The sequence below is a fragment of the Mauremys mutica genome, chromosome 8, assembly GCF_020497125.1.
Source record: "Mauremys mutica isolate MM-2020 ecotype Southern chromosome 8, ASM2049712v1, whole genome shotgun sequence".
NCBI lineage: Eukaryota > Metazoa > Chordata > Testudines > Geoemydidae > Mauremys > Mauremys mutica.
This window is the reverse complement of record NC_059079.1, coordinates 59931873-59948944: the sequence shown is the minus strand read 5'-3', so window position 1 is coordinate 59948944 and position 17072 is coordinate 59931873. Positions and strand designations below refer to the sequence as shown.

Genomic DNA, 17072 nt, shown 5'->3' with positions numbered 1-17072 from the left:
AGTGTATACAAAACACAGATCTCCCTCCCCCGATTCAGGTATCGCTCGCTCTGAGATAGGTGTGACAGCGTGTGTGTGACAGAGACTGTGTGTAGCTGTCAATGCATGAGGCTGCCTGTGAGTGCAGATGAGCACTGTGTCGCTCAGGGGGAGGTGTGAGAATACGAGCACTGTACTGTTTTAACTTGTGTAGCTAAATGATGAGCGATTTCCCCTGGGATTTGCTGGGTAGCCTAGTCCCTGCCCCCATTTCCATCTGACAACCATTAACACATGACTTAGAGATACAGGCTTGCATCAACTTACACGTAAACCCAAATGTCTGGGGAGATCCCTTGTGTGGGGGCTGTGTTACATGGAGCAATGTGCTGCTCCACTTGTGGCTGTGGGTTGTCCTGGGATTCTTTCAGGCAGGGTTGGGGCTCCTTAAAATCCATAGGGTCCCCTCAAAGCCCCTTGTTTGTACATCTCCACTCAGCTGTCACAGCTTTTCTGAGTTTCCAGGGGGCTCTGATTTCCTAGGGCCAGCAGGGTCCCCTTAGGGATGCAGAGATGTGGGAAGCAGATCCCCAAGCAGCATCGTTTTATGTCCTGATCCTGTGAGATGCTGAGCACCTGCAGCTCCCATGGAAGTGCAAATTGCTCAGCGCATCTCAGGATGTGCCCTTAGTTATTATTTTCTAATGAAGAGCTGATGGGAAAAAATGGTGCGAATCCTCAAGTAGCATAAATTCAGCACTGAAGTCAGCGGAGCTACACTGATTGACAATGCCTGAGGATCTGGCCCAGCATTTCTTAAAGGGACAGTCTCAGGGGAGGAGAATATCGGAAAAATTCCTTTGCCTGCAAAAGGAACCTTCGGTCTTTTAAAATTGTCATGTGGGTTGTTGGGGTTTTTTTTTGCCATTTTTACCTTTTGCACTCAAAGCCTGCTCTTGCTAGACTATCTCTTTTTATGTGTTTGTTCAGCTCCATAATGTCCTGGAAATGTGGCTTTGAAAAACGTGCCCGCTTGGGCCCTGATCCTGTGATTGGATTCACATGGGCTGATCCTGGTGCCTGCGCAGTCTCATTAACTAAAATGCTGTTGGATATGGGGTGGTTTGAGCCCCCACACGCCATCCTTCCACTGGTGCTGCCATCTCTGCAGATTAATTAATAGATGACTAGACTGCAGGGAAACTCCATGTGTTAAGCATCTGCCATCCAGCATCTCCCTTAGGAAACCAAAGGGGGCGGTGTAGAATGAGCTGAGCTTTACAGCCTGCCAATCTGAGAGAACCCTAAATCCAACCATGGTGTTGTCTGTACTGACCCGTCCTGGGCTGGACATTGGAGCCCTGGACACCGACTGCGCTGACCCATCCCAAGCCGGGTGCTGGCGCATGGGGCATTCCCTTGTGATGCCGCAAGGGAGGAGCTCCTCCCGCTGCAGAAGTGCTGGGATTCCCCACCATGGGGAGCTGCCTTTTGATTCTCTTCTCCCACCTTTGTCTCTTCTACAGCTGTGCCCACTGGACCTGTGGGGAGCAGGGCAGCTGCATGCCACTGCAGCTCGACCATGCCTTGGTGAACTGCACGTCTGGTGGCCCGGGACACATGAAATGCACTGTTGTCTGTGAGAAGGGATTTGTCCTCCAGTCCAGCAGTGGGAAGGGTCTGAGCCCCAGGGAGGTGAGTTCTGGTGGAAATAACCATGCAACGTGACTGAGTGACTGCTAGCTGAGACAGGCTGCTACCCAGCTCCCTCCTGCTTGCTTGGGGCACCCCCAGCTCTGCCAGTGACCCACAGCACTCTTTGCTTTATTCCAGTGCAGGACCACCACCGTCAGCAAGACTAGTGCCCTTCAGTCCCAATCCGTGGCACACTGCTGTCCCAGACCTGGGCCCCTCTCAGCCCTGCTAATGCACCTCAGTCCTGACCTGTGCCACCTACTGCTCAGTCAGTCTGGGGCCTGTTTGGCACCAGGGTCCCAGTCAAGCCAAACTGAAGGATGTTATTGTGAAGTGAAGAGAGATCCCCCAGGGTGTAAAGATACTCCTGGGGATGGTGGGGAGAAAAGTTTTCCTGGGAATCTCTCTTCTGGGTTCCAAATACAGGAACACTTTCAATAAGGGGGCACATCTGTCATGGGTACAGGATCAGTCCTCAATTTGATTTCTTCTGGATTGCAGAAGAGAGGTGCCTCCTTCATCCACCATTCCCCTGGTAGTAGTCTCTTTCGTGGGTGTGGGGCTGAGATGAACCAGAAGGGAAGAAAGCAGCCACTGTTACCCTGCTGCTCCCCTGTGGTCTGCCTTTCCTGCTGCAAGTTGTGCTAGTCATATTTGGATCTCTGTGTCTCTGCAAAGAGCAAGCACCCTTTCCCTACCTCCTTGTTAAATATGCAGCACTAGGAGAAACTGAGGCACACACAATAGTCATACAAAATATCATGAAAATTCCCCACTTCATCACAGTGTGCAAATCTGACATCAGTAAATGGGCATAAGGGAGTCTACCAGAGTGAGAGCATATCTAAATTGGTGTCATTTACACAATGAAGGGTTGGAAAAGGATACACAAAGTTGTACATTAAAAGCAGTGTGTGAGGGGAGCTACCTGAATGTACACCTTCCTCTGCCTTCCTTATTAGCTGCTTTCCCTCTAGCAGTCCCCTTACCCAGCAAGTTACACTCCCATGCTCTCTCTTAGGGCTGTCTGCACAGGGACATCCGGGAAAGTTAATTCAAATTTACAGAAGGTGTGAATTTGAAGTGGATTAGTTCAACCACATGAAATCCCTGTGTGAACACCGAAATTCAGAATTAAAGGCGCCTCAGTCTTCAAAGTGAATTAAACCAAATTAAGGGCACTTTAATTCTGATTGACAGTGTCCGCACAGGGGTTTAGTGAGGTTTAAATAATCCACTTCAAATTCACACTTTTCCTTAATTCAGATTAATTTTCCTGGATGTCCCCATGTAGACAAGCCCTCAGACTCAAGGTCATCTCTGATGGAACTCCATTAAAGTCAGTGGAAGTACATCAGGGATGAATTCAGCCCAGCTAAACTCTCTCTTGCCCATGCCTCAGCTCATTTTTGAATTTATCCGGCGACCTGTGAGTCAATCCTATGCCACACCCTCCATCTTTCCCAGCAGCACTAGCACAGAAGCGGCTGATGAGCAGCCAACCCCTTGTATCTCAATATGCTGCTCTCTGCACCCCAGAGGGCCAGTCCTGATGAATGAATTAAATTGCCACATACCGCATTTGCAAATTCAATCTGTTAGACAAGCGTATTATCCTGCAAGGAACTGAACACCAAGCGGAGGTGATGGTTGTGGCAGTGCGCGAAGTCCCAGAGAGTACTCTGGGTGGCGTACCAGAGGAACAGATGACATGAGTCCATGACAGTTCCGGAGGGAGAGACTAAAATGATAGGTGTCTCCAGAGTGTTGTCACTGTTAAAGGGTAAGGTAATTGCTCGTGTTTTGATCAGAAAAAGGTAGGTTAAGAGAGAGGCGTTTGAAGGAATCTGGATGAGGAGCTAGGTAATAGGATGTGGAGCCTTTCTTCCTCTGTTGGTCACTGGTACTAGTCTGTGTGACATGAATTTGGCCTAGTTCTGAGCAGGCAAGGATCTGTGTTTTAAGCCACCACTATTGCTAGCTCCCTTGTTAGCTGGGAGAACAAGGACTGAAAGGCCTGGATATTGAACTGCCCTAGAAATGATCCTTGCAGGTCGAGGTAGAGTCTCTTTGGCAGAGTACTGGGCACAATCCATACTGTATTTGTGGTACCAATAAGTATGGACTGCTGGACTTGAGTCTGTCAGGGTGGTGCCTCTCTCCAGTGCCGGACAAGAGAGCACAGAGTGAAGTGAGGTGAAGATAGATGTGGGTATAAGGAGAGTTTAGGAGACTTTTTCCTGAGGCTAGAAGCAGTTCATGTCTGGAAGGGACAATGCAACTGTGAATGTGTTTCCCTTCAGTAGTAGTTAGATGGGCACTTAGAGAACTATTAGAGTACGAAGATTAATCAGGCAGATGGATGAATCTAGACAGGCTGCTTGGCCCCTATCTCTCCTAAAATTCTATTAAGCATGTGGCCTTCCAGCTAATCCCTATGTGGGTTGGGGCAGGAGTCACTGGACGGCAGGTCCCATAACATACACTGGTCCATTCTCAAGAGGAACAAAATGTTCTTTTTGTCTCTAAAATGAAGCCACACAACATAAATCTGCCTGGTGGGAGTTCTCAACATTTGGCAGTCAAATGGGAAGTGTATGGGCAGGGCTGGGCTGCAGCCCTCTGACCCAGCAGATGGGATGTTGCAGGTGGCCTATGGTGAGTTTTGCAGTCTAGCACTGCTCTTCTAACTCATCACAGGGCAGCGGTAGCTGTGGGGTCTCCATTATTGGATGAGCATTTGGTGAGACGGTGATGCTTTGGGAATGCTTCTGTTGTGATTTCCCATGCTGCTGGGCAGGTAAGTGTCACTGTCCTATGCTGCTCCACGTAGGCCTCATCTACGCTGCAGAAGAAATCGTGCTTCATGTAGCCAGGGTTATGGTTATAGCTAATGCAGCTCACCATAGCCACACATTTTTAGATGGTAACCCATGTGCCACGCAACTGGATTTATTTCAGTGCATTATGGGAAAATCCAAGTTGCTATCCCATCCAGCAAGGGGCAAAGGATTATAGGTGGCTTTAAAACTGGTGCAATGCATTTTCAGATGTCCTCCGCCACAGTGAAAGACATTGCATTGCAATTTCTACACTATAGAAAAAACATTGTTTAAAATGTGACTCTGTCTTGCATTGTGCATATGCAGAGCCACAATTTAACCGTGCCCCTGAACTGGGCTACATATATCAGGGCCTGTTTGTTCTGCAGCTGTTCAGTGAGTTTGCAGCCAGGTTGTAACATGGTTGACTACACACACAACATGGGTGTACCACATTTCGAACCTGATCGTGATCAGGGTTATAATGTGATTGACAGATCATAACCAGTGTCTCAGATGGTTCTTCTGTTGTGTAAAGGGGATTTCTTAACTATGTTTATTTACCTGGTAATCCAGTAATCCAAATCCCCAGGTGTCTGTGAGTCTATATAGAATAGAAAAATAAGCTTGGAAGACCCACTTACAATATGGCTGTCCTCTGATATGGTTAAAATAAGGCTCTGTTTTGCTGCATAGAAAAGACCAAGTCACATTTTCTAACATATTACAGCCTGGCTTAGGAGCTGTGTGCTAACCATATGTTTTGCGAAGCCCGCCACATTACTAACTGATTGCAAACATCTCTAATGTAGATGACCTTTACGTTACCGCAAAAGCCCCACTGTGCAGCATGGGGGTCACACGTGCATTGTGCTCCCAGAGACGGCAACACGACCACCTGCCTTGTGCAGGACAAGGGATGATTTGAGCATGGTGTCCCAGTGGAAGAAGGCAGGGAGAGACACTGTTATTCTTTGAAACCCAGGCCAGCCTTTTTGCCACTGTAGTAACTTCTAGGCTGTGTCTATGCTGCGCACCACTGGCGGCGGTGTGTAGGGTACAGGTCGCTACACACTGCAGTGACAAGCAAGCTGCATCCATGCTGCAATGTGTAGCCACACACATCAGTGAAAGGCTCTAGCTGTGGGGAGCTGCTAGAATCTTTCCCTGAAGCGGGGAGGCAAAGGGACATTAGACTGCTAAAAACAGCAGTGTAGACGGGTGTGTAGAGTCATGTAGGGTACATACTGATAAGGTTCAGGCTTATCTTTACTCTCCTCACTGAAGCTGTGCCTCACTGTCTACACTGTTTTTTATACCCATGCTGGGGGAGCATGCAGTGTATGTACGCTACATGCCACCATAAGATCTGTGCCACGTAGACCTACCTTTAGACTACAACTCATTCGTAAAAATCAGAAGCAGGCATGTTTCCTTCTTAGAAAGAGTTTCTGCTGTCATGCAACTCCGGGAGGTGGGACAGATCCGTGACCTGCAACCCCATGGACTGCGGAGTTCCTGATCAGTCACATGTGTACTATGCTGAGTTCTCCTGCCCCACCGGGACCACGTTCCTGGAGCGCTGCTCCTTCACCTGCATCAAGCCTGCTAAGCTTCAAGGTATGGGATGCCACAAGTGTCCATCCTTGTTCCGTTCAGAGCTGAGCTTTGCCTCTCCATCCCTACCAGTGTTGTTCTGACTGCCAAGCAGGCTTTAGGTCTCCTGAGGCCACCTGGGAAGATGTGCTTTATCTGTCTCCTTCCCCCCCAGCACTAATGGCAATCCCCATGGCCACTTGCTGCCTGCCACTTCAAGCCATGGGAATGTCTCCTCCCATGTGATTGTGCAGCCTCTGTTAGCCCCTTTACATAGATCTGGGAAGCCAGGAGTAGAGCAGAAGTGCAGCTGGCCAAATCGGGATCGGGCGGGGGGGCTTTGCTAGGGACAGTCAGATGGGAAATCAAAGGAGGCACATTGGCTGAGGGGCATGTGTATGTATGTAGCACTAGACTCCTGGAAGCACAGGGTCTTTTGTAGCCACAGAGACCACTACTGCAGTCTATGGCATTATGACTCCATATGTTGCTTCCTGCCCACCACCTCCCTCAATCCCTAATTTGTGGTTTGAAGCCAAGGTAAGAAAATAGAGCTGCTGTTACTGTCTCTACAGGACAGAGATGGATGGGATTTGGGGGTTATTGTCCTGACAGTTCCAAGCACTGGGGCTTTGTGTGAGTTTCCACTAGCTTATTCACTCTAGTATCACCTACAATAAATCATTTTAATGGGTGTCCTATTTAGCAAGACATTTATAGCTGAAATTTAGGAAAATTGTTCCTCTTTTTATCGAAGGTACAAACCACAGTCAGTGAATCTGATTTTCCTGACAGTGAGCATGCCTGCAGATCCTAGTGTGAACTGAGCAGTGCAGTGTGTGAGAATGCCTATAGTCAACAGGCCAAACTTTGACCTACACAACACTGTTGCCTTCAGTGGGGCTGCTCAGCTGCAAAGGAGGGCAGGATTGAACCTCCTAGTGCATACAGATGTCTTTGTTTTCATTCCACCTGCTCTTGCTCCCATTGAAGTCAGCAGAAGACTTGCTTCGGCTTCAGTGGAAGAGGAGCAGGCCCATCCATAGAATGCCATGGTCTTCTCCAGTGGCGGAAACAATGCCTGCCTAGTGGATAAAATCAGAGTCCTCTCAACTTCACTAAGCACTGGATTGTAAGCTTAGATTGTAAACTATTAAGATAGGGACCTGCCAGCTTCATAGTCTCATTGAAGTGTCTTGCATCCTGGTGGGCATTAGATCAATAATAATAAATACTAAAGATAGATTATATGATCTGTGTGGCATCAGTCCTGGGCACTACCTTTCAGGAGATCCAAAGTAAGGAGAAACCTTATGACTAGCTCCTTGGGACGCAGGCCCTCCGGGAACGCCGGCACGCATCGGAGGGGCCACCAGCACAGCATCTTAAGCTTAGCTAAGGGTTGTGGGAATACCATGCCAGCCAGAACAGACTTCTGCTTACTTCTCCAGGCTGGGTGGGCTCCATTTTGTCCAGCACAGGAACCAGATGTGAGGGTGTAGAACTGTATTAGAAGATGGTGCTACATTTCCCATTGCTTGTCTGACTGTTCCTATTCATTTATCTTTGGAGTTTCTGAGGTACCAGTTGTGGTGACAGCTAGGCACTGACGCAGCCTCTAAGGAGAACAATAGAAATTATTAATTATTATCATTATTGATGATGATGATGTATTAATTGCATAGCACTTAGGGGACCCAGTTAGGGATCATGGCTGCATTGCATGAGGCACTGTAACAAATTGATGGCCCCTGTCCCCCAAACCTGCCAGTTTAAGACAAGTTACAACAGGTAGCTACAACAAACAGACAGGGAACACATGAGGAAACAAGGTGATTGCAACTGGCATGATAAACCAGCTATCTAGCCATTGCTGAGTTTTCCACAGCAAAGGAGAGTTTTAAGGAGGATGTGAAGGAAGTTTAAAGAGCTTGTCAAATTCCTTTATAGAGAGGTGTCCCTCCTCCCCTAGGAGTTGTTTCATTGACTTCCCACTGTGCTCAAATGGTCAGTTTCAGTAAGGGCCTGACCTAATGTCAAGTGAAGTCAATGAGTTTCTTTCCATTGACTTCACTGGCAATGGCATCCGACTGTATAAGAGCAGCTTTTGCTGATTTCCATGCCCTTAGGGGTTGTGTCTGCTTCAGGGAGTCCTGCTAGAATTCTCCTGTGTTCTGAGCATGCTCTGCTTCTTTCTCATGGAGTCAGGACTGAGTCAATGGCTGACCTGCCTGGAGGATGGGCTCTGGTCACTCCCAGAAGCTTACTGCAAACTGGAATGTGATGCACCTCACGTGGTTGCCAATGCCAAGCTGCTGGTGCCCCGGTGCCTGCAAGGGAACCATGATGTGGGTTCTGTCTGCCGCTATAAGTGTAAACCTGGATACCACGTGGCAGAGAGCATGGAGAGCAAACCCAGAAAGTAAGTCCAAAGCTTGTCTGTCTCAGAAGCTTTTCCCATGTTCCTTTAATCCTTTAATCTTCATCTCCTCTACTGCTGCTTACCATAGTAGAGCCACTGGGGACGGAGAGATGTTTGCACACTGGCTTTGCAAATTAGCTTGGTTGCCTATCTGTGTACAATTCATCGACATTTCCTAGTGTTCACACACGTCACTGCGTAAAAATGAAGTTTACCCGTTTGTGGGGAAACTGATGGGGAAAAGATGTAAATCTCCACTGTGCTCGCATGCGCACATGAATAGCCGTCCTGCCATCCAGTCTTACAGGCTAAGCACCGTTGTACTGGCTCTGTACTCAGCAAGAGACCTCAAAAGTTCTCCCAGAAGTGCTAGTGGTGGTTCCACAGATGGTGCTTGTCTCTCTTCTTTCTTATGCAAGTGCTTAACTATAAGCATGTGAGCCCTCTCAGTGACTTCAGTGGGGCTCTTCACTGGCTTAAAGTTAAACATCTGTGTGAGTGTTGCAGAATCAGGGCCTTAGGCGGGAATTAGCTGATGCTCTACTATGAGCACACTGTGCTGCTGGAGTAGCTGTCTTTGAAATGAGGGAAAAAACCTCGGTCTTGACTGCTCGTGGGCATGAAAGAGCTTGTGGTGATTTTCTGTGGGGACAGAGATGTTAACCCAAGTGTCCTGGCAAAATTTCAGTCAGGTAATTACATTGCAGTTGGAAAACGCTTTCTCCTCTGCAGGAGATGGTGCTGTGAGACGGGGGCACTGATCTCTGTACTGCGCCAATACCCTCCCATTGTGCTAGAGGGTGCTGCAATGGCTTTTGGGGGGAAACACACTGAGGCCCGGCTGGTTATGGTTATTAGAGATTCCGAGCCAGTGTTTGTGCACTCCCCAGGGGCTTGGCCCAATTCCAGATCAGGTTATTACCTTCTGATTATCTAATCTCCCCTTTCAGTTTTAACTAGATGCAGCTTTCTTCTTCCCTGGCTCTCCTGAGCTGTGGGGCAGTGCTGCTGTGCACTGTGAAATGGTTGTCATTTCCCCCCTGCCCCATAACAGATGAAGTGATTACTGCACACACCTTTGTCAAGTACTGTCAGGGTTCCTGGCACTGCGAGGGGCCAGACAGAAGTACAGTGATTAGTGTCATGCATGATGATAGGCACATGGGACTGAGACCGCATTGCAAATCAAGGCTTTCTCAGCAATGAAAATTGTGTAAACTAGAGTGAGTTTCAGGGTTGTATTCTGAGTATTTGTGTGCATTGCTGTAGCATGTAGGAGCCCAAGTCCTGGCCCAGCACCTCTTCATGTTGGGAACTGAACAAACCCAGAAGAAAAAGATGGTCCCTGATTAACATCTGTGTTAACAAATACAGTGAGGGCCTGATCCAAAGCCCATTGAGCTCAGTGGGAGTCATTCCCTGGATGAGTAACTGTTGATGTGTGATTAAATCTTGGGTTACACATGTTTACTTAAGAGTTTACTGATTAGTTAATTATACTCCTAAAGCATCTGGAATCAGTGGGACACAGTAACTTACATACCCAATATAAACTGTGCAGACTTTATTTTTCCATGCACTCTGCCTGTCAAATCTGGCAAATGCACTGACTCAGATGTTAAGGGGCTTTCCCTTCATTGCGCCTGGACAGACTATGGGCAGTTGAAGGTTTTTGCAAATCTATCAAGCTCTCTTTGGGTTCACAAAACTGGTTGGTGTTCACAAACCTTCCTCCCGTGAAATATAAACCTGGGAGGGGTTAAAGGTGGCCTTTGGCTACTTCAACATATCCCCCAATCCTGGGGCAGCCAGGGGCTGAACCCCAGCGCAAGTCAGAGAAGCCACAGTTTGGTTAGTTCTGCTGGCTGGAGATGAGCAGAGCGCATTGCACCCCAACTCTGCCCCCTTCTCTCTGGAGGACTTTGTACGAAATGCCCTGAAGGTGACTCTCCGCTGTTCTAGTGGTGCACAGTGATCTTAGTGAGGCCCGAAGTTATTTTTTTTCCCATGGTGATTCATTTAAAATAAAGCATGTTGCTCTAGCTATGGGGAACCCTGTGCTGTGAAAGAATGAGAGAACCCACCTTCCCTCCACAGCTCAGCTTGTGCAAATAGATGCTTTTTAGGTGGTATATTTCTGCAATGATGCTTTTGTTAGACATTTTCTCTCTAATCCATTTTTCGCCCTGCTAGTTAAACAGATTATGACTGACAGTAGCTCCTAAGCCCCCAATGAGGATCAGGGCCCCTACTGTGCTAGGTGCTGTATGGCAACATTAAGAAACAGTCCCTGCCCCAACGAGGGGATCATGCAAGTAGACGAAAGACGGAGGAAGGCAGTTTCATTACCCTCCTTTTCCCTGTGGGAAAGTCAGGCGGAGAGAGGAAGTGCTAGGTTTTTAAAGGTATTTTGGTGCCTAGATGCTTTTGAAAATCTCACTAGGCACATAAATACCTTTAAAAATCTGGCCTGAAGCAACTTACCTAAGGTCATACAGGGAGTCTATGGCCAAGCTAGGAAATGATCTCAGATATACTCCATCCCAGTCCAGTATCTTAACTACAAGGCCAGCCTTCCTCCCTCTTTCTGCTCCTTTTTCCCCAGTCCTTCCTAAGCAGATGCAAGATCACTAGTGTGCATGTCAAACTCTCAGACCTATGTTGTTTGCGTGGCTTCAGAAGCTATCCGTATCCTTGCACATTGCCGGGTGTGTGGGATGCTGCCCCCCCTCAGCCCCAGTGCCATTCACCTGATTTTCTCTGCGTAGTCATTCCCTCAGATTGAACATTCTGGGGCTGGCGGTCCAGCTGGGCTGGAATTCTCCTTGCTTTGTTTGGTTTTAATTGATTTTTACCAGTGGGAAAGCAATTACACAAAGATTTGTTTTTAAATATGTACACAAATTCTGCCTCCTCATCTCCTGCTGCGATACCCTCTAATTCCCTAACAAACACCGCAGTGGCTGATTACATAAAGGTGGAATGCAGTTAGGTAACAATGATTGGATTGCTACATGCAGCACATGGGGAATCTAGGCTGGACTGTCAACGCTCATTCTGACTTCCCAACTTTTGTAGGTTTCTTCTTTAATAAGGAAGAGTTGAGAGCCCCAATGACCTTAATTTAAAGACATTTCTCATTCCCTTGGTGGAGGGGCAGGATGTACAAGGAAATTCTATGTCTGATAGAAAAGGCTATTCAAGAGTTGCTCCAAGTAGTTAGACACCCCTTAGAGATGTTTATTGACAAGGAATCCCTTAGGAGATTGTGAGCGTACAGTTAAAAGTCTATGCAACGATTGCTACCATTTAATTGCAGGAGACTCTGGTATGGCATGACTGAGGATTGTGAGAGGGGAGGTTAGAAGCATCTTGAGCTTTTGTCTGCACTAGGGACAGGAGCGGCACCAGGGTTTCTGGCACCCTAGGCGAATTCGGGGGGTGGCATTTTGTGCGCTCCCCACGGGGAGTACGGGAGCTTCCGGTTCCGCTCCTGTCACGCCGCCGAAGAAGGACCCTCCGCCAAAATGCCGCAGGCGACAGCGGCAGTCATTGAGCTGCTCAATTGCCTGCCGCTGTTTTCTGCGGCACATCGGCAGAAGGTCCTTCGTCGGCGGCGCGAGGGAGCAGAACCGGAAGCTCCCGTGCGCCCCGTGGGGAGCGCACAAAATGCTGCCCCCTGAATCCTGGCGCCCTAGGTGACCGCTTAGGGTCGCCTAATGGAAGCGCTGGCCCTGACTAGGGAAACCTAACGATTTCCAGCTGTCAGCAACACTGGTGCAACTGACCAGCTGTCAGCCACAGGGGGAGCTCTCGCATAGACAGGTCTCCCGCATTGCGCCCTCTGACGAGTCTGACAGACAAGGGGTTACAAACAGCAGTGGCTGTGGGAGCCATCGCTAGTGCTCAGGCTTGTGCTGACAGCGGTTTAGCCCACCAGCATTAGCAACAGTGGGAAAATTTGTAGGAAATGGCCTTCGTGTGGAGAAGGCCTTTTTCAGGGAGGAGAAGGGGTTCCTTGGAGGGCACTGAATTGAAGACTGTGATAATCAGAAGGGGCCGGGCTGGGGGATAATATCTCTTGAGATTGTGATGATTGAATGCAGGAGATGGGTCTCATTGTGTCCCATCTGGATGAGGCCTGCTTAGGAATCCTCATAATTTGGTTGGGTCACCCTTGAAAATGGTTTCTTTGGGCCATCCAGGCCCCTCAACGATGTTGGTACTTAAATATGAGCCCCTGAAGTCTCCTGTTGCTTGGGGAATGACAGGACTATTCCTAAACGAACAAACACTTCAAGAGGCCTTCTCCTCACTGCCAAAGCCTGCTCTAAAGAGAGAACACTACCACGGTGCTGTGAAGGCCATCAGGCTCAGAGAATAACAGGTCCATGGGCAGGAGGCCACTGCGGAGGAGAGCTCTATCCCAGGAGCCAGCAGCAGTGGCATCCCAGCCCATCTTAACAGCCACCATAACAGGGCAGAGTTCTCAGATAACTGGGCCCTGAACCATTTGGAATTTTGTAGATGAGAGTAAATGTCCTGGAGGAGAATGAGTAGTGAATACAAAGCATGGCACACTAGGGTTATATGCTCATGGCAGCCTGTCCCGCTTAGGAAGTGGACAGCCCAATCCTGTGCCAGCCATAGCTTCCAGAGTAATGCCTTGCCGTTATTGGCATGGGTAAGTGTCCGATGTTGACCCCAGTGACTGAGCCAAGAGAGGATAATGACCCTACTGTTTCTGCCAGCTGTGGAGGTTTTCCTATAGCTCAAGGGGTGGTGGCCTGTGTTTTTTGGAGTGGAAGGGCCAGAATCCTATGTGATTTCTGTGATAAGTGTATCCTCTGCTGCACAGGAATTCATTCCGCTGGCTGATTTCAAGGACAGCGTGAAGGAAAGTCTATTCACTCGGAATGGGATTTGCAAAGCTGCCTACGGGAATAAAACTAATGGGAACCGAACTTCCAAATCCTCTAGGTGCCTTAGACAGCCTCAGCCTACATTCCTTTCAGCCCCAGCCTGTCTCCAGTCTCTGTTGCTTCCGTCCGCCACAGGCGCTGACACTGGAGCCGTCCCCTCACTCTCCAGTAGGGTAGATATAAGATGCCAGAGCGGCTGAGCAGCAGATGGGTGGGTGAGCATTTGAGGCACTGGCCAAAGAATGATTTGCATCTCGCCCCTTGACTAAATTCATTGCAGCCCTGAGATGGCCCAGGAAACCAGACTGTAATGAACTGCACCCCTTCAAGTGGGACATCTGATGTCTCCAGCTCCCTGTGTTGTCCAAATACTACAGGGGACTGAAGTAGACCATGAAAGGGGAAGAAAGGTGGATGTGGGGAAAATGAAATGGAAAGAGTTAGCAGGATAGGGGCTGGAAGCACTTCAGAAAGGCCACAGTGGGCAAACAAGGACAGACTAGTCCAGGAGCCATCCGAGTGCACTGGGCACAGGGCCATCTTACATTAGCTGCGTATGAGCATGGGCTTTAGCTCTTAAGCCATAGATTCCCCATCCCAGACAAAATACAAATGTCCTGCCATAAAGCAGGGGAAAGAAAACATAGGCTGACAAACGGACTCCCATGTATTTACATCTCTAATAGCACCAATAAAGATTTACACCCCATTAGCTTGGGGCTGGGTGGTTGTGTTTTATTTGTCCCTCTACCGTTACAAGGGGAGAGAGGCAGAAATCCAGTGACCCAGCTTTTCTGTCTTTTAGCTTACCAATAAGCAACCCCCCCTCTCTTTTTAGACTTGGAATCTTTGAATCTCCTGCCATTGGCAGATAATGTGAGCTTTCGGCTGATTTACGGCAGTCCCTCTTGGCCTCGGTGCAATGGATCCTCTGCTCCAAGTCCTGGCCACTCTAATACACATCTGGGCACTAGCCAAACTCCCTGCTGCATGGTTCGTGGAGCTTTAGAGACCGACATTCATGCCTTTCACATCAAACGCAGCTCCTGCAGGCCTCATAAGTCTTCCCTGTGGCCTTCACCTTCTGCCCATTAAACATCTGCTTGAAACACTTGATTTTTGATTTTATTTTCCTTGGGCTCCCGGTTCCCCTGCTAATCCTAAGTAAATGTCGCTCTCCGAGATCAGAAGGAATCAAGGTGTTTTTCTTGCACAGCGAAGTTTAGGGCTACAGGTTTTAAAAGTCTTTCCCCCCACCTCCCCCTCCCAGCACCTTTCTGGTAACAGGCTGCTTAGCATTCCTGGGTCAGCAGTATCAGCACTGGTATCGCTGCCACCTTCTACCTCGGGGTCAGGAAAGGACAACCCTATTGGGAAGTAGCCTGAAATGGGAGATTTGCCTTGGGCGAGTCCCTGAAGATATGAGTTATTGTTTAGGATTCATAGGATGTGCCTTTTTCACATTGGCAGCGGGTGGGGTGGGGTGCATCCGGTGCCAAACTCTTTCCTATCCCTGGAATATTCCACTGCTTATAAGGAAAGTCGGCATGCTCCCGATAAGCCCCTACTTTAGTAATCTATGGCAGATGTAGTTCAGATCCAGCGGGCAGAGAGCTGCAGTATTTGCAACCAGCTCCATTCCCCCTCCCGGTTCCGTCTGACAAAGCGTGATTTTCCCCTGTGTGGCTTGGGCAGACTGGCAGGCAGCTGGAAGCCCCAGTGTGTTAATTCTAGCACCACATCAAAGTGAGAAGGCGAGTGATGAGTAAGGATCTCACTCACCACACAGGACACCTGTGCAAATCCCACATTCCTTAGGCATGTTGCAGGCTCCCAGCTCTTTCGATACTAAGGGTTTGTCTACGTGGCAAGTTACTGTGCCGTAAGCCAGAGTGTGACTGCAGCACTGCAGAGTCACACCTTGGGTTGCTGAGCAGCAACTCACCATATTGACAAGACCTCTGGCTCTCTCCTTATGGAGTTACCTTGCTTCTGCTGAAGGCCCCTTGGATGCATTTTTGAAGAGCAACAGTGACATATAGTGGCTGGATCAGTTATTCCCAGGTGTTTGTCTAGTGAGTGTATGCACATCGCTGTCCAAGCCCAAAGGGATGTTTCTTGTTTAAAGGACATTGCTGAATGATTGAGGCCTGGTTTATGAAGCCCCTTCATAGCCTTTCTCACAGGATTTATTTATACTACAACCAACTTTAGCTCCCCTATGAGACACTGCCACTTACTGAAATGCTATCGTAGAAAAATAGGGCTAAATTGTAGCTGTAAGGTCATGCCACACAAAGCATTGTTCAGGAGGCATACAGAATGGGCCAGACTGACTCTCCTGTAGCTCTTTTGCTGATACAAAACCTAGCATCACCTTTTGCCAGTGCAACCTGATGCTGTGAGAACACACTGCGCTGGTGAGGGCAGCCAAATAGGAATGCAACCTGCTGAAATAGCTATATCCGTGGCAAGACTTTTGCCAGTAAAACTTCCTAGTGTAGACAAGGCCTCAGAGGCAGAATTTAGACCCTGCACCGCAACTGATGGAAAGCAGCTATGTGCTGTCCCTTATTTGAGCTGGATTGTAAGGTGCTGATTCAACCTTTTGTCTCCTGCCCATATTTCTGCCGCACACAATGGCTGCCCTGCTATAATCACACTCAAAGATGTGCGAGGAAATTAAAACTATCTGGCTAGCTGCCTATTGTGTCCTAGAAACTTTTAGCTGCTGCCTCCTAGGACTGTGTCTGCTGGAGGTGAGGGATGGAGAAGGAAAAAGTGAGGGATCAGTCCTGGACAATGAAAATTATCATTAAACTTGTAGAAAAGTCCAACAGTAAAGGAGTATGACTAGTAAAAAATCTGGGAAACTTACAAGCGGTCAAAAGATTCCAGAGCAGGGTCAGGCAAGAATAATTAAACATTGAATTTAATAAGGATCCTGTCTGCAATTATATTAGCAAGGGTAAAACTCACCAGAGCTACAAATCCTAATGCATCGAAGGGTGTAAACTCATTCACGGCTGGAGTCAAAAAGACTTTTCTCCCCCATGATATGAGTACTGCTCAGTTGTCCCAGTGCATCGTGGGGTTTTTATGCCTTCTTGTGAACTATGTGGTATGTAGATGGTTGCCAGCAGTAGAATACTTGAGTAAATGGAGTGTTGTTCTGTACATTTTTCTTTTTCATTATTTTTTTGGCAAGGACTTAAATGTTATATTGTTTTAGCAATACAAGCTGATATGGGTCTGTTCTGGTATGGCAATTCCGATACCAGAAAGATATTTACAAATTGGATGGAGTACAGAGGAGAGCCACAAAAATGATAAAGAGGCCAGAGGGATTTACTGATGAGGTATATTTGAATGAGCTAAGTATATATCACTTGGCTACGGGATAGGGCACAGAGATGGAGTGCACATATCAGAAGGGTTTGAGCAGCATGAAGGGAGAAGAATTGTTAGGGTGGCACAAGGGGAAATAGCTGGGAGGGGGAAAGGGGATGAAATTGAGGAATGGAAAAATTCAACTAGAGAAGGAAAACTTTCCTGATAGTGAGATCTGTTAGACTGGCCTAATCTCGCAATTTAAGTGAAGGAAGCACCAAGGCTTTGGACATTTAAACCTGTACT

At 48.1% G+C, this 17072-nt stretch overlaps 1 protein-coding gene across 1 annotated transcript in view; it reads left to right on the top strand.

Moving 5' to 3' along the window:
- Window positions 1-17072, top strand: part of PAPPA2 (pappalysin 2) — a 186200-nt gene that overhangs the window by 116695 nt on the left and 52433 nt on the right. The window contains exons 14-16 of the mRNA XM_045027914.1: window positions 1506-1674; window positions 5939-6116; window positions 8301-8514. Coding sequence (XP_044883849.1) covers window positions 1506-1674; window positions 5939-6116; window positions 8301-8514 — 561 coding nt within the window. The remainder of the gene's footprint in view (window positions 1-1505; window positions 1675-5938; window positions 6117-8300; window positions 8515-17072) is intronic.